The following is a 25039-nucleotide window of genomic DNA, read 5'->3' as shown; positions in this document are numbered from 1 at the left end:
TCTCAGTCTTTGTGTGATTTGTGTTAAGAAATTATTGGCACATTTATCAAATAAGGATTTAAAGATATTCACTATTATTTTATTAATTAGATTTTTATTTCCCCATGTTAAATTTTGTTGGGTCACAATGTCAGTTAGCTTTGCATCATGGTTTTTAAAAGTCACCTTTTGATTTGGTGAATCGAGTTTTCAGTTCATTGGCCTACTGTAGGCTTGGCTGTGATGAAAGATGAATGGATGTTCTAACAGTTCCTCTACTGAAAGTCATTGCTTTGGATCTCTGCAAAGAGGAACAATGTTGGACGGTTACAAAACACCTATCTGTGGAGATTTTACAAAAATATACAATGGATTAAAAATTACCAAATTACCTGGTTAGGCAAGCCTTGACGAAGCCCTTTGCATTTGTAGAGAAGTCATCAGACAGAGATGGCATTGAGCCCTCTTGAGTCCCAATCTAAAAAAATAGTGCTGCCATCCTGTTCATGTGTGCGAGGGGTGGCTTTTCTTTGACCATTTCAAACACAGTGCAGTCGAAGCTCCAGATGTCTGATTTTCTTCCAAGACCTGTCTCACTCATGACCTCTGGCGCCATCTAGTATGGAGTACCATACACAGACTTCAGAACATCACTCTTCCAGTTGAAGTCTGAAGACAGCTAAGATGGCAAGCACAACCAAAGTCGATTAGCTTGACCACTCCATTGGGCATAGGCATAATGTTGTTCCCCTTCAGATCTCTATGGATAACCCTGTTAGCATGAAGATAGGCAACACTTTCCAGAATTTGTTGAGTGTATAGAACGAAGACCTTCTCTGGCAAGGGTCCGAAACGGCTGAGGATATTAGAGATAGACCCACCTGGAACATAATCCATGAAGATGCTTACAGCATTTTAACGGAGATCTGTGCCCAAGAAACCAACAATGTTAGTGTAATGAAGGGTCTTAAGAAGACCCAATTCCCTCTCCAGGTGTTCATACTCCTTTTTTTTTTTTTTTCTGCCATCTCTGAAGTTGAAGCATTCAATGCCCCGTTTTACTGCAATCAGCTGACCTTGACTGGTTAACCCTCAATACACCTATGAATTAAAATGGTTTTGTGATTATGTTTGAAAAAATATTTTGAAAATCATGATTGTTTAGCTAAGAATAGTGCTTTAAAATGACTTTTAAAATACCTACCATTCCATAAGCTCCTTTACCCCTGAAGCTCTCTCTCAGAATCTTTTGTCAATGTGATAGCATCATCTAAGCAATATTCGTTAGAGTAATGTAGTTCACCTGAGGACACACACTTATGAACAACAGATCACTGTGATGGCCCATATAATACAAGTGACGGAACGGCGTCACCTTTGAACCAGAGGCTTCTAGAGGAGATTGGTGATGGACCTCTCACAGATGACCTGCTGAAGTCTTTGGCAGAGGAGTTGATCTCACTCGAGAGAAGAGACGTTGAAACACTCAAGACTGAAAAGGAAGATAGCAAAGAGGTCAAACAGAACTCGCCTTCAAAATTAAGAAATTCTTAAATGAGGTAACATTAAAAAAACTAAGCGTGACATACCTGTTTTCAGCACTGATCGTAAAGGTTTGGAGTAATGACTACTTAAAATTCAACTTTGTCATCACAGGAATAAATAACATTTTAAAATAAATTTTAAAACTGCTGTTTTATTTTTATTGTAAATTGTCTTTTAAAAAAATGCAATATATGCAGAAAGTACCTTTTACAAAGTCAGTCCACTTTAAAAGTCTTGCATAATCCTTATCTGTGAGTGTCAGAGGTTCTCTGTGGACGACTCTGTGAAGTCTGACTCATCTGAATAGAAGGAGCCCAAAAAGCAAGAGTCTGACACCCCTCCTAATGTCATGGATTCTCTGAGGGATGGGCTGAGAGTCTGAGACTGCTCTCTCTCTCTCTCTCTCTGTGTGTGTGTGTGTGTGTGTGTGTGTGTGTGTGTGTGAGAGAGAGAGAGAGAGAGAGAGAGAGAGAGAGAAATAGAGAGTGTCTGTTTCAGAGTCTACAGTATGTCATTCTGGAATGATCCTGCATTTGTCCCTCTGATAATTCATTCTGTCTTGTAAGATTAACAATACATTTTTAATTTTCAAAAAGTCTAGATGTTGACTCACCTTGGTGGATGTCTGCATGATCCTTTTGTGCCTTTATAGTCTCAGCTGATTCTTTCTGCAAAAATATAAGTTCAGTAAAGAAAATGGCAATGACAGCTGGTATGCAGCAAGAAACAACACTGCAAAATAGTTGCAAGGTTACAATAACCTTTCCCAGAATAACACGACTAATTCACCTGTTGACTACTGACCATCTGGAGGGGGTCTATTCAATCAAAAAAAACAGCGTTAGCCAGCTGTGATGCCTGTGACAAAGGCTCAGCCAAATGAAACCCCAAAAAGGGATTAATCAAAACATTTCAGACCAAATAATCTACATTTAATTGCTTTGCCTTTCAATCTCACTGAGAATTTTATTTAGTTTATGCCATCATGTTTTTATGCTTTTTGTTGGTGCCCAACAGACCCGTGTAATAGAGCAGCTGGGGCATAGAGGAGGACTCACACAAGAATAAAGTCTCCAAAATACAATAAAAAAATTACCATTAACATTACCATATTAAATTACCATTAGTCTTAAATTAAATTTTACTGTTTACAATTCTACATTTTCCAAATACATTGCATTTCAATTTGTTGTTAATATTTTTCATTTCCATAACAAATCAAACTGAAATTCGATTCCTTACAACGGAAGAGACAAGTTATTTCAACACTTCCACAGGTTGATAGTCCCACGGCGTCTGTAGTTCTTCAAACAGATCCACATCCCTTACAGCCAGCATCAGGGGAGTCACTCCATCTCTGTTCTGTTTAACTACTCCAAGTCAGTCTATGAAGAATCACAAAGGTACTGGGTTACTCCGCCGCGGTATCCCCGAAGCAATCTAAAATAGTCCGAATATAAACACTTATTATAGGTGCACCCTACTGATTCAGGACAAGCCAAAAACACGGTTTGGAAAATGGATTCATGGTGTACTCGCTTATTATATACATTTTTCTACATTTTGAACACAAACAAAGTTACGGACCGCAGCTCTGATTGATTATTTTTTACCTGGAGCAATGGAGTTACTGCAAATGGCAATACGACCACTGGGAGGAGCCAGAGGAGCTTGATTTTTTTCACAGATTATCTGTCTCATATTCTACTGTCAGGACATAATGACAGGTTTAATAAATATGTAAAAAAATATTTTTTTACAAAAGTTCCCTACAGCACCTTTAAAGAGCCAGTAAGATGAAAATTCTAAGCTTCCTATCACTGCTTATAAGTCCTGTATAATAGGTTTATATCCATCCAAGGTTAAAAAACATTGTCATTTTGTCAAAATATCATCGTTTTCTGCCACAGCAATATGTATTGCTTCATTTTAACCCTGAAACAACTGGCTAACGTAATACTAAAATGGTACATCAGGCTTTTATGGTTCATATATTATGATATAAAATGCGTATACATATCAGTTGTCATTCTGTATCTCCCAATAATATGTATTATTTGACAAATGCTCACATTTTAACAGGATTTTAGTAGCTTCAGTATTACTAGCAATATAGAAGTTATTCTTACATTTACTTTATAAAAATCAGTAAAGATTTCACAGCAAAAAGAGGTGTACCACAAACTGAAGGTGGACATTTTTACAACTAAAAGTTTGGTTTTTACGTTTTGTATAAACTATCACTCGGATGACAGAAAGCATGTAAAAGATTGTTTGCAACAGGTTTTTCAGTTTTGATAATTTATCAAATATGATAGGGTTAAGTCATGGAGCCAAGTCATGTTCCTTCAGATGCATGGGTTTTTCTGATTAAATTTGACGTTGAAACAAGCTTGCGTGATTCTGTTTGGCTTAATGTTGAGATTAATGAGTCATTGCTGAAAAATGCTGCTAGTTAGGTTTCCAGCATGTGATGCATCTGGGAAGCACAAATTACTTTAGACGGAAAGCTGTAGTGTAACATTAGTTACTGTAACAGCTGTTTGACAAAGATGGAACAACATGGTTATAATAGCTACAAAAGACTTGTGCTCGAATGCATAGTGGACAGTGTCTAGTGCCATCTGGCATCCTCTGAAATGTTGTCAAAGTTTATGGATCTATTTCAGAGTCACGTTCATTTACCCAGTCTGATGATTTCTACATGTTCTGGGTTATAAGAAAAACTGTTTGTCAGTGATATAATGTTAAGGAATGTAATGTTTTTTGCTAATATTTTTTTCTGACAGGTTTCCTCCCAATACAGTGTGTCTAACTCTTTATACTTCAAACAGGGGACAAAAAATGAGCGGTCAATACCAGTCTGCACATTCTTTCCTTTCCAGCTATGTGTGGCAACAAGAAGACGTCTTTTTCCAGTGCAGTCAATTCTATTCAGTGAGGGGTGAGGGGGGGGGGGGGGGGGTGAACTGCTGTCATCTTATACTAAGACTTTTCAGGTTCACTTCTTGTCCTTACTATGACCTCCATTCCCAAGTGGAGATTTGTGGACTCACCTATGAATAAACAAACCCAGACCCACAAACTATGAATAAAGTATGTTGTCTTTTAAAATTATTGAAATGCTATTTCATAGCACCTTTTTTTTTTTTTTTTTTGCCCCCGAGTCATTTTGTATTTAAAGAAGTCTTCAGTGTTTCTATCACATTCTGATTATAGTAATTCAGCCCGTCTGTCATTACACATGCCAGGTTAGTTTCCATAGCAGGAAGGCTGGATGGATAAAAAGTTGTCACCAGAAGTTTTTAGACCCTCAGGAGTAGCATTAAGAACTTTCTGTGATTCTTTTAATTGGCACTAATTCCTTCAGCCTTATAATGGCCATTGAGAACATGCAGTGACATGACTTAGGAATGTATCTTAGGAACACACACATTGCTTCAAGCTTAATCTGTCACAGTTTATAACGACTGATAATCCTGTTGCTGGATGTAAATTTTTATATGCATTTATTTATTTATTTTTATGTTAGGTATTGGAATTTAGTTTATTTTATTTGCCTGTTGTCTTTAGTATAATATTTTTTAGTCCCTCACAGTAGATCCAGGTTGTTGTGTGTAGACGTTGTTATGCAGATATGGGTGCTTTGAAAATTTTATTAACTGTTATTTATACTGCAAGGTGCTCTGGAGCAAACAACAAATGTAAAATATTAGTATTAATACCACATTAGTGGGAAAATCAGGAATCGTTTCTATCTTCTTGTTATTAAACTGACCTGTTTTGAAGGGCATGAAATGCAATCCTTAAAGAAAGCCAAAGTCATAGAGATGACCACTTAAGTTAAAGAATGCAAATGTGGAGAGGTTTTACAGCTGATTGCTCTTAATTTATTTTCATATAATTATTTATTTTTCTTGATATCATTATAATATGAACGGAGAATTCTTTAAAAAATAAAAAATAAAACCTTCAAGAAGGAGATATCATATATTTGTAAAGAATCACAAATAATGTTTCATCAGGTAAAGTATGCTACCATGCCATAGCTATTTACAATCTTGTACTAATACAAAAATGTTGCCTAATAACTTGTGTGGTGTTAATTTTCTCCGGTCTATACTTCTACATCAGAACTTTGAAAGCATTGTTTTTTTATCAGCTGTAATGAAGTGACATCAGTACATGAAAATGTTAATATGGTGAAAACCAATTCTTAATCAGTTTAGAGTAAAGACTTATCATCTTTATGGTAAGTAATGTGAACACTTTCTTGCACTCTTTCTTTGGATGTTGTGAATTGAGGAAGAAAAACACAAATACATTCACAGAAATTCAAGTTAGTTTCGATTTGAGAACCTGTCCTATCGAAAGAAATTCCTTCATCACTGCAATAATTTGTTTTTCCTATTTAAAAAATTATCTGATATAAAGCATACAAACCACATAACCTAACAAGGCCTAGTGTTCTTGTATCTATCTCTCTGTACTGTTTTTTTTCCCATGTAGGCTACAGCTCTATTGTGATGATCGCTGTACTGCACACAAAGATGTCTTTAAACTGAGTTTGTCTTCACATTCTTGTTAATCAGCATTTCAAAATTTTCTAAAATGTGCTATAACTTTACCTCAGCAGCTTATGCATTTAATAACGAGATATTAAAAAACACGGAATGAACTTCAAATGAAGTGCCACAACATGGATATGAAAAGGTTTCTAATGTTTGTTTCAAGATGCTTAAAGCATGTGTTATGGATAACAGTGTGACACTCATTTATCAGATGTTGATGTGGAATAAATAAAGGTTTACTAATGTATTTTGAAGCAATTTTGTCTTCTCTTTGCAAAAAGTTGTACTTTGCTGTAATTTGCTTTGAGGAAAAAATGAACATGGACAACATTATAAAAACATATGTTGGTGTGTGGAGAAAGTTTATGATGACAACTAAAGAACAGGATAAAAGCAAGTCCACCTTTTCTGCGAATCGATTCTTTTGAACAATTCATTTCAAAGAACCGGTAAATAGATTCAAATTAAATGTGATCATGAGATCCTTGTGAGCATATTTACAATATGGTCTAAAATGTTCTAATAAATCCATATGTAGCCGGTACTACATTACTTTTTGTTGCGTTTTAATTAAGTTTTTAAGAGTGTTCACGTATCCCGGTCACTAATCTGGTACCAATCCAGTGATCACGAATCAAACATGTCTACGGTGCTAATAAGACAGATTCTTCAGCCGCTTTATATGTGAAATGATTCAACTGATTCACTAGATGACTCGACTCAAAAGAAAAAAAGAAACGGACATTTGTGTTTGTTAGACGCGATAAACCACAGTAGCAAATTCGCTATTTTGTAGATGACTGTGATCGCCGCAGAGGGGATGCGGGTGACCTTCACGCACTGAGCTACAGGGAAATGAGATTTTATGTCTGTAAATGTAAATTAAATCACACACGTCGACGGTGAGTATGCTTTGAGCTCTTTAAGTTACAGTTAAACTCTATGGGACAAACGCTCAAAATCTATTTGCAAACACCAAACTCATGAACGTTTTTTGCCAATTGTATTTTACGAATTTATAATTAATTTTGTATTATTTATAAAATTACAACATATGTGGCATTATAGTCCCAACCTGACATTTATGACAAAAAACCATGTCTTTCATTATAGTAGTTTAGTTATTTAAGCAATATCAGAAACGATTGGATGTTTAGCTTGGTTGACATAATATATATATATATATATATATATATATATATATATATATATATATATATATATATATATATATATATATATACATATATATATACATATATATATAAATATATATATACATATATATATACATATATATATATATATATATATATATACATATATATATACATATATATATATATATATATATATACATATATATACATATATATATATACATATATATATATATATATATATATACATATATATACATATGTATACGTATATATATATATATATATATATATATATATATATATATATATATATATATATATATAAACAACTCTTTTTAGCTTTTACTTGGGTGTCTGAAAACACCTTTCATAAGCATTGCTTAAAAAAAATCCATTGAAAACCAGAAATACCTGTTGATTTTTCAGTAAAAGTCATCTGGATGTCACAAATGCAAAAATACCAAAATCAAATTAATTAATTAAAGTCCAATTTAAGTTTTTGGCAAAATGGAACATCATAGCCCATTTTGTCTGTTTTCTTTTTCATTTCTACTGCATAGATAGCCAAGTATTATTAAAAGCCCATCTTTCCAGCTGTGAATTACCCCTTTAAAAGAAAAAAATGGCCCCTCCCCCCTTCCTACCTCAGCTGTCACTCATCTCTGCTCTCATGTAGAACTGGAGGACACTTGCAGATCACAGGCAGGATTGTTGTCTTTGATGTGGCCCTCAGCTCCTCTAGATATCATTGAGGGTCCGTCTCTGGCTACAAGAGAGCTTCCATTAGTCTGTCAGTGAAAGCTCAGTCTTACCCAGGGATCAGATTCCGCTGTCAGCTGCCATGTATCTGTGCAATCAAGAGTCAGACTGTCATTAACAGTGTGTTGAGGAGCCCACAAGATAGAGATGAACTGGTCACGTCCTGTCATTCAAACCCTGGTTTGTAGAACGCATCACTAAACCCAAAGACTGAAGGCTTCTCAGTCACTCATTTAATTTTTGTAAAAACCTTGTGTGTAATTTAGCTTGTGGCATTTCTAACACATTTATGCATTTCTTTGTGTAGACAGAAAACGTCAATAAAATAGTTTCCTTGTGCCTTGACTATTTTAATAATTTTTTTTGTGTTATTTAAATACTCTTATAATTTTATTTTATATTTAAACAAGTATTCTATATTTTAAAATATTTAAAAATGTATTATTGAATTATTATTATTATTATTTACATATTCTGCCCCCAAACAAACAAATCATTCATATTTAATGAGGCTTTTAATAAGAACTGTTGTACCATCCTGACATTTCTTTTCAACTTTTAGCTTCCAAAAAACATGCTCATCACAGAAGATGTGAATTACAGTTAGTGTAAATATGAATTGCATTTTGTATGTATTTTTAAATAAATGACTAGGTTCAGAGAGAAAGAATTAGCATGAGGTCATTGAACCCAATTATAATTTAAAGAGACAGTATCTAGGTAATTTTAAGAAGGTCGTCTCCATGCAGCAATGAGTTGGATCCTTGTGTTCAACTTTTATTTGATACTTAGCTTAGGATGTTCTGCATCCAACTGTTTAGATCAAATCCACATGACTCGTTTATTTCAGTCCTGATTCAGACCTTTGCAATTACTGTGGAATTTTACTGTGGCCACATACCACACCAGTTACGTTTTTTATCGCTTGCATAGAGTGTAAGATTGCTTGCCCTCTTTGATTCCGAAGGACGTTGTTGCTGTGGACAGATGACGGGGGACAGATGGCACGAAGGTCCCAGCTGCTGTTGACTGATCCACACGGTATTGTGCTCGATGTCAAAACTACTGTTCTATTCAAGTTTGCACAGCAAATATACTGTAATGTTCATGTTTATAATCAGGGGAAGATTTCTCCCGCTTTTGTGTTGGATGCTCATGTTTTTCCTCATTTTTGATTGAGTTTGTTCCTTAATGGATGACGTGCGGAGATCTTTTTGTTTAATAGGTGTTTGGATGTACTTTAAACACAGGGTTGTTTTACTTCTTGAAGTGGTGCTTACGATAGCTAAGAGCTCAGCTATTTCACTGCGGTGTATCATTAGAGTGAGTCATAAGAATCAGCTCTTAACAATTGACTTGAGAGGGAGCTCAGAGCTCACAAGTGGGTTTTCATCAAACCTTAAAGGACATGATCTTGACTGGTATCACATGACTCCAGTTATGTCATATTCTAACGCAAGGAATGATGTAAAGAAGTCGTTTCAGGTCATAGAAAGGTTCTGACTTGTATCTTTTGCCCCAATTTTTAACAACTAACCTGACAGGCCCTGCCTCGCTGGGGGCATGTTTAGACCAATACATTCAGGTTTAAAGAGGTCGTTTGTAGTAGTTGCTATTCTGTTTGTGTTCAATATATCAGTATATATTCAGGTGCAAGAGCAGAAACTGTAAATGTGCTTTGGCTCAGGTGAGTGTCCCCCTCTAGAATGACTGGGGATGCTCAAGCGTGGAGATAAGCCTGACCTGAGGCCCTGTGTTGCAGGATTATCACAGTGTCACTAAGTAGAATGACAGGGGAGGGTCACCTGCTCTTGCCCTCAAGATCATGAAAACAATAGAGGTCCCCAGGGTCATCGATGAGAGACACATACTCTTTTATCTCCAAAAAGTCAGCAGAAGCATTAGTAGAGTATCTAGAATCAACTCTTTATATGGTTGAAGAATAGGTCCTCCCTTATGAGGAGAGTTTGTTCATTATTTAGACTACTAAATACAATTTTCCTGAAACATCTTGCCGTCTAGGTGGTTCATAGTGAAAAGGATCAGATATCCTCTGAAAAATTTTGCCTATTCAAACCGAGAGGGCAGGATTTTTTGAGCTATGTAGATTTTGAATGCAACTTCCAAGAAATAAAATTCCAATAACTTCCAATAAGTTGTATATTTAATAAGGTTCTTGTTTTTGTGCGTAAAAAAGGTGTTCATCTGCAGCATTATGGCTGCAAATACCATTTTCAATTGTGTGCATTTTGTTCGTCCATTTACGTCACTTTTGCAATTTAGCTGGGTTTATATATGTATTTATATATTTATATTAGTAATTTGGGGTTTGTAAGATGTTTTATTTAATAAGTTTATTCAGTAAACATGCATTTAGTTTATCAGAAGTAACAAAAAGTTCACCCTTATTAACCCACATTATTCTGCTGTATTTCCACCTTTTTCTCGTTCTTCAGGTAAACTGCACATGACCTCAGCAGTATTATTGCACTTAGCACAGGCTGCATTCCTTCTCATTGCTCTCTTCAATAAGAGCACTGTAATCCTCATCAGATCCTGAGAATGCAGGGAGACTCTCTCACACAGAATAAATGTCCAGGCATCTCTATTCAGTTACCTTGGCCACAGTCCCATGTGAGACAGCTAAAGGGTCTATTTAATTTTAACTTGACGAGAGCACTTTGTAAAAGAACCCAATCTCTCATCATCTCAGGAGATTAGATCCACATACCCACAAATCAGATGTGTCAAAAGCAGTGGCCAGAGTAATAGGCGTTTAAGTCTGGGCTTCTGAACCCAGTGTGTCTTCAGATGAAGCACTCTGACCTATTAATTAAAGAATGAATAGAAACTTTCTGGAAGAGTAATAAGTAGCTTTTGACAAAAAGACATTATTCAGACCCACAATTTACTCATTTACACCCAATTAATAGCTCTTCTGTTAAATTTAGCTTCTCAGATTATAAATACATTTCAATGTTTGCAGAAAGGGTTGTGTAGTTTTTTGATTAGCTAACGCAAGAAGAAGTACAATAATTAATATCTTAGTGATTTCAAAAGCAGCACATTCTAGGAAAGTGAAGTGTTACGCCCTTTGGGGTGTATCTGTTTTTCTGCAAATCCCCTGATTACTTTTTCTGCCATTCATTGTCAACTACTGCCAGCTCTCTATTCATGATAACACTGGTCTGGACCGGTATTTAAATGGTCTTTTTTTTTTTTTTTTTTTAAAGAGACTAAGAACATATTTGTTAAATCCTTTTGCTGGAAAGTTTTGTTTACAATCTATTTTGTGAGTCATATGAGTTTCAAACCTACTATTGTGTGGAGCCTGGGCGCACTGCCTTTCTTGCTATGTGTATCGTATCAGTTCTTGTGCTGGGATGTGAATAGACAAGGGACCCATCACATTGTGCAGCACACAGACTGATTTACCTTTCTTCTGGATAGTCAGGTTGAGTTGTGACTATTTTAGCAGCTTCACTTTTCTTTTCTTCATGTCTTTGGCAACATTGTTGCTCCTTTTCCCCCTTTTGGTTTTTAATTATTGAGTGAATAAAACATTATATAAAGCGCATTTTTCAAATTTGTTTTTGGAATAAAAGTCCTATGCCTTAGACTAATCAAGGTGCTACAGAAATAAATGTTTGGAATACAATGACTGATTATTAAAAGATACTTCACCCAAAAATTCATCATCATGTTGTTCCAAATCCTTCCCTTCCCTTCATTTTTGGAATAGAAATAAAGATTTCTTTTTTTATATGTATTTCCTCATCATGTTTATCTGTCCATTTAAAGTCTATAATGTAATTAATTTATTTTATAGACATATAAACATTGATCAGTGCACATACATAGAGTACAGTTGTATGGTAAATGGAAGCTCAAACACACTTGCTTGGCACACAAGAACCAATTTGTTCTCACGCGTCAAACATGTAAATGCAAGTACATCAAGCAAGTGTATGTGCATTCATATATTTCCTTAATGTTCTGCTGTAAAATCTCACCAGACACATAATTGCAAGAATTTATGTTAAATTATTAAGGGTCCGTCAATATCTACGCCTTAATATTAGATAATGCAGATTGAACCAGCTTTGAAACAGCCAGTCCTTTTAAGGTTATTCATCTTGTTTTTGTGTGTGTGCAGAGGTTTTAAAGTTTAAGAACGTTCTTGGCTTCAGTGTGAGCTAAATCATTTGAAGAACATCACAGCACTACGGTCATGCTGGACTTTTCCAGAACTCATCCAGTTTGATATCAGTTCACCTGCCGTTAGTGATACCTGATAGCCCACGTTTCTCCCAGGGCCCCATCCAGCCCTCGCTGTGGCCTCAGAGGCAAATGGACAAACTCATCTCCATTTCTCAGCCCAGTGAGGCACACAAAGAAAGCCCTTGTTGCAGGGCTCTGATCTCTCTGATCCTGCAGGCAAGAGAACAGGAAGGCTTCTGAGAGTATGCAGGAGAACGGTGGCGTGAAAGAGCGTATGTGCTGTAATCAGTTGGCCAATTAAACAGACCCTGGTCTCTCACCCCCATGTAATGAGAGAGGCTGACAATCAGTGAAGTGAGTGAGTGAAGTGACATTCAGCCAAGTATGGTGACCCATACTCAGAATTTGTGCTCTGCATTTAACCCATCCGAAATGCACACACACAGAGCAGTGAGCACACACACACACACACTGTGAGCACACACCCGGAGCAGTGGGCAGCCATTTATGCTGCGGCGCCCGGGGAGCAGTTGGGGGTTCGATGCCTTGCTCAAGGGCACCTAAGTCGTGGTATTGAAGGTGGAGAGAGAACTGTACATGCACTACCCCCACCCACAATTCCGTCCGGCCCGAGACTAGAACCCACAACCCTTCGATTGGGAGTCCAACCCTCTAACCATTAGGCCACAACTTCCAAGGGTTCCTTTCTCAACATATTAATCTTTGGAAGGGATATGCTTCTGTAAGCATGCTAAGGTTGTATTCACACCTGTCTTGTTTGGTTCGATTTGAATCTAACTCAACTTGGTGCGCCTCTTTTGGGCAGGTGTGAATGCAGCAATGGCACTCAGGTGCAGACCAAACAACCACACCCAGACCCAGTAAGTAGTCATCTTGGTCTGCTTCCAAACAAACTCTGGTATGCTTGAGAATTTCTGTCCAGTGAATGGTTGGCCTTTAGCACATGTGTAGTTTTGTTTACAATTATTGGTTCACCTGCAAAAAGGGCAGTGTGAAAGCGAACCACACCAAACAAAAAAATCAACATTGTATTTGTTCCAGAAAAAGCAAGTGAACTAGCGGACTTTACTCGTGTGAATACACCTTTAAAGTGAGGATTAAAATAGTATTTTTTCTAATTATGGAAGCAGATGGCAGTTCTGAAACAAAATGGTCTAAAAGCCTTTGGGACTGAAGAGCAATTTGCTTCAGTCCACGACAGACTTTTGAGAGAATTCCTTTAGAAAGACCCTAATGCTCTAATGAATTGGTTGAGACACCAAATGCACATTCTCAGTCTTTCTTAAAGACTTTCTAAGCTGCTTTTAGGTGTCATGTACCAAAAAGTAATCAATACTTGGGAAAGGGCCCACAAAGAAATTTAATGTGAAATATGAGACCTGTGTAATTTTACCAGGGTGGCCGTTGAGCCCTTAAAATTGTTGTGAAAGGAGACGTTCATGCAGCTTCCCTTCCTGAAACCTTTTTCCCGGTTCAGGTGCCAAGCGCAGTGGCTTCCTACTCTGATCAGAGTATTTTTTAACTACATTTACATTAACTACATTAATGCATTTAGCAGATGCAAAAGTGAGTTTGCAGTGCATTCAGGCTATACATTGCTGCTTTTTTTTAACAGTATGTGTGTTCCCTGGGAATTGAACCCACTACATTTTGCGCTGCTAACGCAATACTCTGCCACAGAGATCACACTGTTTGAGTAGTAGTTTATGTTGAATATTGTAAGCTTTTAATTAGTTTATTTAAAAATATATATTATTTCATTATATTGGAATTTGCCTTTGTTTACATATGAGTCAAGACATTAAAGTATTAGGTTGATATTTTGTACAATCATGGAAGGTTAATAGATTTGTTAAAAGTATTTTATTACTTTTTAAGGAAATTGGTTGAGGTTATGAGGAAATTTTCATTAGACCTATATCCTGTAGATATTTTTACAGTAGACTTTAACTGAATGGATGAACTAGGACACAAGTATTTTTCATAAATATAAATTTTACCACATTTTAAATGTTGGAAATGTATAAAATTGATTGATTAGCCTACAATTATTTGTATTTTTTTATTTATTATTATTTATTTTTTTTGTTGTTGGTTAAAACAATGGTTTGATATTCTCATATGAGAATTTTTTTGCTGTTTCATTAATTGTTCAAATTTAGCTGGAAAGCCTTTAATAGGTTTTTAATGGCAATTTAGTGAATGATCTGTATCTTCTTCTTTTTTTTGCCCAGGACATCAACAGTTCAGTAGCTTTTTGTTGTCAGAACATTAAAGTAACCAACCCTAAATCTTTAGAAATATTGACTAAATATGTGATAACTAGTCATGGTCTGCCCTGCTGTTCTCAGTTCAGATGAAATGTCATGACACAAGTGAAAATGATCCACCTCAAGCTGCTTTTTTATTTTTTTTATTTTTTTATCCTACCTTACTGTGACCCTCATCTTCACATACACATAAATACAGACCTCAGGGATTTTCCACACAGATCTCACTAAGGCACGACGAGACCTGATCTGGTAACAGAAAGGCATTATCCAGAATTTATCACTGTACGTCACCTGACACATGACAGCCTGAAGGATATAATGGAATCTTTACATGACATTTTTATATAACAATGAACAATTGCCAGACTGATCCTTATACAGTATGTGAATGGATAAGATTATGCAAGTCAGTAATAGATTTACAGTATGACCAGACTTTTTTTTTTTTTAGAATGAATAGACTTTTTATACATCCTTTCCTAATAACTCATTCGATAATAACAAATAAATACTGGAATAACTTAATTATCATGATCTGCTCATTTTCTTCATTTTCTTCTCAGTATTTTAGAAGATTCCTTAACCGTTTTTATTATTATTATTATTATTATTATTATTATTATTATTATTATTATTATTATTAGTTTTGTTTGAGTTCTAATGTAGTTTTATGTAATTCTAGATTTATTGTTACTTAAGTTACTTTATAATATTTTAGAAGTTTTTTTTTAATAAAAAAATCTGAAATGTAGTAATATGAATAAACCGTATACAGCAATTTACATTAAAATATTATTTAAATTCTGTGATGCACATAGTTTTTCATTTATAAAATGTCTTTAAAAGTCCACCAGAGTACTAATAGCCCCTGGTCTGAGTTGTGGTGTATTTTCCTCAGGGCCTTTGTGTTTTACAACCTACATGTCTGTGTGCTGACTTGGTCAGCATTGATACATGAGTGGGAAAGACACCAATCACAAAATGCAGTTTCATAACAAGGTTCGGGAGGAGCACGTCAGATACTTAGCCTAATTAACACAGGTGGAGCCACTTAATACAATCTATCTCAGGGTATAAATACAGCTGAATTAGCCTACCTGTCTCCATTGATGGTTTGTCAGCATCCCCCCTCCATCCCCATCTCCTCCACTAGAGTTCATGTTACACTTTTACATATATGGGGGGTACTCTAGGTTCGGGCCATTCCCGAGCTCGGAGCCCCTTCCCCGGACAGCACGCCAAATATGCACTATAATACTTCAGCTAATTATATGTAAGTGTGAACTCGTGAATGAGCAATAAAAGCATTCCCACAAAGCCCCCTTGAGTTTATATGCTTGACCTGGTGTGTTTATGAGCGTCTGTCTTCCTGTGAAGGTGGGCTCACATACCTAACCAGTTACTGACAAATGTGAGACAAAGGAGATATAAATGTGGTGAGATTGTGTAGGAAAATTCCTGGACTCTTTCTGCGGAGAGGAAATGATGATGTTTGTCAACTAAGCAGTCTGGATAGATGGATTTAATTGTGTGGATAATCCAGTTTTTTCCCCCTTTTTTATCAGCAGTTTCTTGAGGGGGAAAATGATTTAAGAGAGAAAGAGGAAGTGTTTTACTCTTCTGAGGATCTCAACAGGAAATCTCAGGTATCTGTACCATCTGAATGTTTGTATTGTTCGTTCAGTGTTGCTATGCTGCAATGATTCATGAGATTGATAAATAAACACACACTTGAGTGTGGCGTACTTGAAATTCTGCCAGTGTTACTGTGTACTGAGCCATCAACATGATGGAGGTCTTATAAATATTGCTTTGATGTCACTTTCTCTCCATATTCCAACAGAAATTTGATTCCTCAAATCTGTCATTTGATGAAAGTGTCCTGGAACCAGGGCGTTTAGGTCTTTAAAGCTTATTTTTCTATTTCATGCTAAGCTCTCAGTTCTGACATATTTCAAGAGATTTGACATGTGGGTTTAAGTGTTTTTCACTTGAATGGTCAGGATCTGGGTCGTACCTATGCAGGTGCTTCTTAGTGAATTGTGGGAATGTTTTCTTCTCTTTTTTTCTCTCTTCATGTTCAGACAAATTGTTTTTAAATTGCTAGACTTAGGATCACATTTACGAGAAGGTTGCTGAGTAGCATTAAATCATGCTGATCATAGGACAGAGAGGTAATAATTGATTTCTGGATTGGTATGTCTGAACATTGGCTTTTTATATAACTTTTTTTTCTACACAGTTTCTTCAGATTCCTCTTTTTTCAACTGTAACCTCACAGAAGCAAAAATAGAATACTTTATAATGTAATGAAATAGATGCACTGGCCCTCAGGCCATCAGAAAAGCCCTCCGGCCCTTGAGAAGGGTGGGACCATCATCACCTATAGAAGAGCACGTTATGTGTTCTGGTTTTCTGTCAAAACACAGCGAAATCTGTTAGATTCAAAACAAAGTAGTAAATCTGTCAACGGCGTCTTCCAGTAAAGAAGCTGATAGAGCAATTTACTGTGTTCCTGGACATATAATGTACATCTTGTTTTGGCATTAATGCTAGTGAAGATCATGCATTAATGCAAATTATATTTGGAAAAGATTTAAGCTCCATTGATAATGATGCCGTCTGACTGTTACCTAGCCTAAAGAACACAGGATAAAACACAAATTAATCATGTGGCTGTATTTATTGTATTATTGTGAGTTCTTAAGAGTCTGTTTCTGACAATTATTTTTTTTTTTTAAGTTTATCGTGACTTTTACAATTTATGCCATGTCAGGAGAAGGAAAGTCATATTAAGAAAATGAAAAAAGTATATCCATTCAAAGCAAATTATTAACATAATTTCTTTTCTGGATCGTGAAAAATAGTGAATTGACTAGTTCTAAGACTAACTGAAAAAAGATCCTAAAGTCACGACGATTTGTCATTGATTCGTTCCTTTCAAATCCAGTTGAGCTTCTTTGTTTTGAAATCGTCACTGTGGAAGATAGTTTCCCTCGAGGCAAGACAGAAGGTGATTTGCTTTCTCCACTAAAACGTGTTTGAAGAACTATTTCAAATTTTTTTACGCACATGGTACAAAAAGTGTCTTGACATAAAACGTAAAGCATTAAACCTTTACTGAAAGGCATAAATGGGAAACACCAAACTGTTTATGGCCAAAAGGCAGTTGTGAAATATTCAGGAATGCATTTGAGAATATCACCAGTGTTTTATTTTGATATTCAAAGGATAGTCCAAGTCCACCATTAATTTGATGGGTTTTTAAAAGTTCTGGTTAGTCTGGGAACATTCCTGTAATTCTAACCCTGTCAGAACATCAGACTTGTATAAAGCTCAAAGGATGCACTAAAACTCACTGTGGTGTGGTATTTACACAAGACTTGAAGATTTCACAGCTGTATATTTAGGGTGACAGCCGTGAGGGACAGCTAGATCTCAAGGTGTAATATGAGCAATACTGTATCATATTTCAGTGATATTCCACATGCAGCTTTTTATTGGGACTGGCAGGAGGCCATAATATATTTTCCAAAGTACATAAAAATGTTGTATTCAGCTTATTGTATGAGAGAATCAGTAGTGGCTTACAGTATGAAGCCTTCTGTATTTCCTGTTATCGTGGTGTTGATGTGATTTGTCCACTCAGCAGTCTTTTCCTCACTTCACTTGCTGATCTCACCTTTTTGTTCAGTTTGTCAACCAAGTAAGATCCTCAAGAATAGTTTTACAATAGAGTGAATACATTAAATCCCACTGTTACAGATTTTGAAGTAATAAAACAGTTGACTATGCATCAGGCACCTCATAAGTTTAGTGTATTTATGTATAGATCTTTTCAGCTTTTGCAAAAATCAGTGCACAAATCACTCATGGAGTGTATTGAGGAAAGTAATCTAGCAGAGTGTTATGTTCGGGTGTTCCAGAGGTTATGGGGTGTGTGCTAAGTGTGTTGTGTGAATGCTAATTACATGGGCTAGACTGGCTTGACACCACACTGTCGAGTTCACACAAAGGCTAGAGGCTCCGCCCCCACAATGCACCTGCTGTCCAATCAGAAATGTGGGATGTCAGGAGGTTGGGGTCTGTTTTTTTCTGTTATTGTGAGAGAGAGCTGAAATGGAAAATGATTTCCAAGCTTCCTCTTTCCTTTGAAAGTCTCAGTCAAGACAGGAGCCTCTGCACATTTAAACATTTACTTATCTCTCTGCCTTTCACGTTAAACCTATAAGCTTCCCATACAGACGAAAGGTAAGTCTTTGTTTTTGTATAGTTAGATTTTCAAATTCATGTATATTTTCTCTATTATTTTGAGTGAATGATGTATATGTGTTGTATTATATTATTTCATTTGTATTGGATAAGTAGGCTACTTTTGTCTTGTTTTTCAAGCAAATTTTGCCTTTTTAACAAGCAAGTTTTTAGTAAGTGGTCAGTTTTTGTAAATTCTAGATATTAATTAGAACTTAGATTCTCGCAGATGTTTTTTTAGAAGAAGTTACTATGTTAAATGTCTTGGTCATTCACAGATGACTGTAGCAATCAACAGGCCTCTGACGTTCTTAAAGGGTTAGTTCATCCAAAAATGAAAATTATGTAATTAATAACTCACCCTTATGCTGTTTCAAACATGTAAGACCTCCTTTTATCTTCGGAACACAGTTTAAGATATTTTAGATTTAGTCCGAGAGCTCTCAGTCCCTCCATTGAAGCTGTGTGTAAGGTATACTGTCCATGTCCAGAAAGGTAAGAAAAACATCATCAAAGTAGTCCATGTGACATCAGAGGGTCAGTTAGAATTTTTTTGAGGCATCGAAAATACATTTTGGTCCAAAAATGGCAAAAACAACGACTTTATTCAGCATTGGCTTCTCTTCCGTATCTGTTGTGAGAGAGAGTTCAAATCAAAGCAGTCTGGATATCCGGTTCGCGAACGAATCATTCAGTTCACCAAATCGAACTGAATCGTTTTAAACGATTCACATCTCTAATACGCATTAATCCACAAATGACTTAAGCTGATCACTTTTTTAATGTGGCTGACACTCCCTCTGAGTTCAAACAAACCAGTATCCCAGAGTAATTCATTTACTCAAACAGTACATTGACTGAACTGCTGTGAAGAGAGAACTGAAGATGAACACCAAGCCGAGCCAGATAACGAACAAAACATTGACTCGTTCACGAGTCAAGAACCATTTGAACTGAACTGATTTTGGTGATTGATTCTGAACTGATTCTGTGCTAGTGTTATGAGCGCGGGTAAACCAAGGCTTGAATCAAGGGCAATCATCGCAAATGACGCCATTATGTCGAGCGCAAAAGAACCGGTGAACCGTTTTCTTAAACTGGTTTATTGAATCGAACTGTCCGAAATAACTACTGGTGATCCGAAAACCGATGCAACCGGTTCTTCACTCGTGAACGAGTCAATCTATTGTTCATTATCTGGCTCGTCTCTGTGTTCATCTTCACAGCAATTCAGTCAGTGTACTGTTTGAGTGCATGCATTACTCCGCCATTTGTGGATTAATGCGTATTAGAGGAGCGAGTCGTTTAAAACGATTCAGTTCGATTTGGTGAACTGAATGATTCGTTCACAAACATGATATCCAGCTGCTTTGATTTGAACTCTCTCTCACAACAGACACGGAAGAGAGTTTTTGTTTTTGCCATTTTTGGACCAAAATGTATTTTCGATGCTTCAAAAAATTCCAACGGACCCTCTGATGTCACATGGACTACTTTGATGATGTTTTTCTTACCTTTCTGGACATGGACAGTATACCGTACACACAGCTTCAATGGAGGGACAGAAAGCTCTCGGACTAAATCTAAAATATCTTAAACTGTGTTCCGAAGATAAAAGGAGGCCTTACATGTTTGAAACAGCATAAGGGTGAGTTATTAATTACATAATTTTCATTTTTGGATGAACTAACCCTTAAACCAGTCAGACAGCACTGGCCTCTAGAGCTCATTTACATCACATTTCTTTTCACATAAAGACTACTTTCAAAGAATGCATTAAATATAGTTTTGGTCTAAAATCCCACCATGTTTCATAATGCAATCTTTGTTTATGTAAGAATGAGTGCATGTGTGTGTGGTTTTATATTAGGCATACATATGCCAACATAAAGATGCATGCAAATTACCATTTTATGCTCTTCACTCTTAATGAACTGCTTTTAAGTTCCTACATGTGCCCTGGCTGGTTTGTGACCGAGCACTTGCATTAGGAGCTGAAAAGCTTCATACTGCAGGCCCCTGCTTGCGTTTTAACCTCTGGGTCAGTGGAGCTGATTGCTGTTGTGCTGTTAGTCATTATATACGTGTGATCTATCTTTACTCTGGTAGAGACCCTTAGGAGTAGATTGTCACTGCTACAAGATTAATGACACTCATCTGTTTGCTTTTAAACCATATGCTGTCTAGAGATGAAGTAGAGCCTGTGGATTTCTGTGTACTAAACTGATGCTGAGTTCTTAATTTAAGCCATTTGAAAGATGAAATTAAACTTATTAATTTTCCTGATTTTTTTTTTTTCCTGATGCACGCTCATGTTTATTCAGACAGGAAATAAGTTACGCACTAGGCTAACGTCCATCACACACAGTGAGACTGTCAATGGTGTGTAATTAAACACTGATGGAAACAAGCACTAGAGCATGTCAGTGTCTTTAGAGAATGTGTTCAGCCTTAATCATTAACCTCCTGAGGTCAGCATGCCTTACTGCAGGTGCAAGACATTTCAAATATGGGAGTGGAACTCAAGAAGACGTGGATGGGGACTGTAGCCCCTTGTCATCAATTATAAGCCCTTATGCTGGGTTTTGGTTTCCTGCATAAAAAAAAGTATGTACTTGCAACTGAAGTACCAGAGGGTTTTATGCAAATGGCCATATTAGTGAATCCAGCACATTCAGTAAATTGAATTATTTATGAAATGAATCCTGTTTGGATGATTAGAATTCATAGGTTGTACTTCTTCCGAGTATGAGCCTTTGCTGTAATTAAAAGAAGTAATGTGTTAATTCATCTATCACCTACAATTCTGTCCTGTTATTCAGGCATTTGTGCCTTGTCTATATTCAGTTAAAGGAGATTATGATGGATATGAATGAATAGAATCTTATAGCTATGAATGTTATAGCTGTAGCCATCAGTCTTAGATTTTTAGACATAAAGCAACAAAAAAAACTACATGTTATACGTACATAATCTACATAAAATATTTGTATTAATCCTTTCAAAAGCTCATCATATCCCAGTTATAAACATTTGTGCACTTCTCATGCTAAACTGTTTTATACTGTGAAGTAAAAGGTGCCTGTTCATCACATTTAAGCACTAGAAGCTGTGTGTATTTGCCCAATTCATGCCAATAATTGTAATATTGAGGTGCATAACAAAGTATATATTAAGACGAGTGGAAGTTAAAATTCAGTGACTTTAACTTTATCTCCATCTGTTTATTTTAGGAGTCACTGTCAGTGTTTTAAACATGGCAGCAGATCTGGCCTTAGTCAGCGTTCTCATCCAGCTTTTTGTTGATTTGGTGACAAGTGACAGCATTGACTTCTACAATATCATGCCTGCTGCAGAAGGTGAGTTTGATTTTTTCTGTTTTGTTTATTCAGTTTAATTTTGTTAACGTCTAGTGACTTTATAGCAATAATATAACGCAGTGTTCATGTCTTGTACAGCCACTCCATACCCCAAGAGTTTCAAGTGCTTCACATGTGAACAGGCCTCAGACAACTACCGCTGTAACCGCTGGGCAGAAGATGTGTGGTGTCCTCAGAGTGAGTTTCCTCAACACAAACCCACCTCTGTTAGATCTTCACCGTGGTCTCTAGATTTAAACAATCCTGCGACTGAATTGATCAGACACTTTGTAATATCCTGTTCTTTCATCTATAGATACCCAATACTGCATGACAATACACCACTTCAACCATCATGGAAAGACAACATTTGTTACCAAAAGATGTGCAGTGCATGAAGAATGCCAGTTAGCTGGCTGTAGACATCACAAAAACACACATCATGTGAGTATCCACATACACACTGTTCCATTCTTTAATGCATTAATACATGTAAAAATACAAAAATAGTCACTTATATCAAAATTATTCACTCACAAAATGTGATTTTTTTTTTTCTTGCAGGAGTGCATATCCTGTTGTGAAGGGATGGTTTGCAACGTAGAGCTGCCGACTAATCACAGTAATGCAGTGTTTGCCGAAAGGCAGACCCAGAGCTCAGCGGCACCCACTTTCAGGATCTGGGATTCTGTGATCCTCATGGTCCCAGTTCTCACGGGACTATTACCGTTGTGATCCTCAATCATGTGAATCTGTTCGGTTTTGAACAGCTCTACAAATTGTTGAGACAAAGGAGACGTCAAACACACTGCAGTATTATTAATACTGTCAGATGGATGTATCCATTAAGGCCACAGTAATATCATGCAGCATTCCCATTCATCCCACTTGCAGGATGTCGCAGGATTCGCTAGAAGAATGTGATTTGCCGTCTTTGGGCTCACAGATGTTTCCATGACTGATCATTGACTAATCTGCCTGGAGCCGCAGGAAAAATTACATCATGTCTTGGCTGATCGGTTAATGAGAAGAAGAAGATCACTCATTAGCATCTGTCCGGAGCTGTGATAAAAGTCAATTTCACACTTGTCCTCTCCCTTCAAAAACAGTTGGACATTGATACATAATCTACTGTAATAGAATTAAATATTTGTGACTTAGATGTTGCTTGCAAATTATTTTATTCTTTCAGAACACAAAATTACTTTTGAATGTCCTTTTGCAGCCTATACGATGTAGTTATGGAATTCCAGCAGTGGCTAAGTAATGTGACTGTGCTAATCAGCAAAACCATAACTCTTTGGTGGATTCAGTGAAGAGACGGCTTGTCGGCCAGTGATGGAGGAACTGTGTGCACAGGAAGTTGCAGTGTCAAGAAGGTTTTTCAATGGAACACTAGTGCCACTTGTGATGACTGCTTACTAATGACATGCTAAATAGGACAGAGAAACAGGCGGGTAGCAAAACTGAATTTAGCAGCTGAAGCATTGGAATTAACTTATGCTGCCTCACTGGATTTGTATTGAGCAAATTGAGTCTCAAACATTGACCATTAGAAGTCCCTATGTGGGATGGTCCTGTGGCTCTGGTCCCAGATTCTGTCACACAGGCCAAGCAGAGCAATGAGAGGACGTGGGATGTGTTCTTGTTTTCTAAATGGTGTGAATGTCTCTAATAGTGATCTTGATTGCTGCATAAATGTCACTGCTTTAAGAACGTGGACCTCCATCACGTAAAAGAAATTTACAAATTAAGCATATTTTGAGTTATTCTGACTTGACTATTGCAAATGTTGTCATGTTTTATTGCCCCCCCCCCCCCCCACACACACACACACACAAAAAAAAAAAGAAATAAAAATGTTACCATATTTAACTTACCATAATGTGTCCATGCACAATATTCTATTTTATTCATTTATTATTATACTTATATATTCCCCTTATGCTTTGCCATCAAATCAAAATTCATCTGTTATTTTGAACAATTCGTCTGGTCGTTAAAATGTTTTAAACTTAACATTTTTAATCAAAATATCATAAACACCACCTTACTACATTTGATTGCAAGTTCACTTTGAGCAGATCTGTCTCCATCCAATCAAAGAACAATGCATAGAATCTACCCTACCCTACATCACTCGGTTGCACATCACAATACTGAAAAAAAAGGAAAAAAAAGTTTCATCAAGACTTAAAAAATTAAATACAGAACAATACTGTTAAAACTAATATTAAACAACATTATATATATTATAATTATAAAACTCAATTCACTTTTACAATGGCTAGAGTATTGCCATTAAAAATAAGTAGTACACACATACATAGGAAACTCTCTCTCTTTCTCTCTCTCTCTCTCTCTCTTTCTCTGTCTCTCTCTCCCCCTCTCATCTCCTCCAGATGATAAAGGGATAGTTTACCCAAAAATGTAAATTCTGTCGTCATTTACTCACCCTCATGTTGTTCCAAACCTGTACAAGTTGCTTTCTTGTGTAGAAAATAAAATAAGATATTTTGCAGATTGCTGGTAATCAAACATTTTGACCCATTGACTTCCATAGTAGGAAAAAAATAATAATAATATGTATATATATATATATATATATATATATATATATATTATGGAAGTCAATGGCAACCACAAACTGTTTGATGACAGAATTTTCATTTTTGAGTGAACTATCCCTTTAATGTTCAAACCTCACGGCTGTGTTCCATCCCATGAAGGTTGAAGTGAGTTATGATAAATAGTCTTGTTTACTTTCATTGGGTTGATTGAGTGTGTAAACAATTTCTAATTAATTTTATCTATAACATACCGTTTTGCTTTTTGTAGGTGAGCCTCAGGGCTAGGTTTTTTTAATTCCTTGCACGCTGATCTGAGAACAGTTTCTG

General features: G+C 36.3%; 1 protein-coding gene across 6 annotated transcripts; it reads left to right on the top strand.

Annotated features, from left to right (window-relative positions):
- Positions 1-6621: 6621 nt before the first annotated feature.
- On the top strand, positions 6622-23970 carry LOC128019751 (ly6/PLAUR domain-containing protein 6B-like). Of its 6 annotated transcripts, XM_052605951.1 has the most exons (7): positions 6622-6997; positions 8985-9058; positions 16101-16178; positions 22017-22142; positions 22224-22340; positions 22459-22586; positions 22707-23970. In XM_052605951.1, the coding sequence occupies exons 4-7, from the start codon at positions 22040-22042 to the stop codon at positions 22875-22877; spliced, it is 519 nt and encodes a 172-aa protein (XP_052461911.1). In that variant the 5' UTR covers positions 6622-6997; positions 8985-9058; positions 16101-16178; positions 22017-22039; the 3' UTR covers positions 22878-23970. The 6 variants fall into 6 exon arrangements, with proteins under 6 accessions (XP_052461911.1, XP_052461909.1, XP_052461910.1 ...); XM_052605949.1 differs by lacking the exon at positions 8985-9058; XM_052605950.1 differs by lacking the exon at positions 8985-9058 and having other exon boundaries at positions 16098-16178.
- The last annotated feature ends 1069 nt before the right edge of the window (positions 23971-25039 follow it).

This window comes from Carassius gibelio, chromosome A9 (genome assembly GCF_023724105.1).
Source record: "Carassius gibelio isolate Cgi1373 ecotype wild population from Czech Republic chromosome A9, carGib1.2-hapl.c, whole genome shotgun sequence".
NCBI classification, from domain to species: domain Eukaryota; kingdom Metazoa; phylum Chordata; class Actinopteri; order Cypriniformes; family Cyprinidae; genus Carassius; species Carassius gibelio.
The sequence above is the reverse complement of the archived record's forward strand: the minus strand, read 5'-3'. Positions and strand labels throughout refer to the sequence as shown.

Excerpts from the sequence above, each read along its gene's own strand:
- LOC128019751 (XM_052605947.1), top strand. The coding sequence starts at position 6,951 with ATGAGATTTTATGTCTGTAAATGTAAATTAAATCACACACGTCGACG. Across the intron at positions 9,059-22,016 it reads GCTGTTGACTGATCCACACG|GAGTCACTGTCAGTGTTTTA; the intron begins GTATTGTGCTCG and ends TGTTTATTTTAG. Across the intron at positions 22,341-22,458 it reads AGATGTGTGGTGTCCTCAGA|ATACCCAATACTGCATGACA; the intron begins GTGAGTTTCCTC and ends TTTCATCTATAG.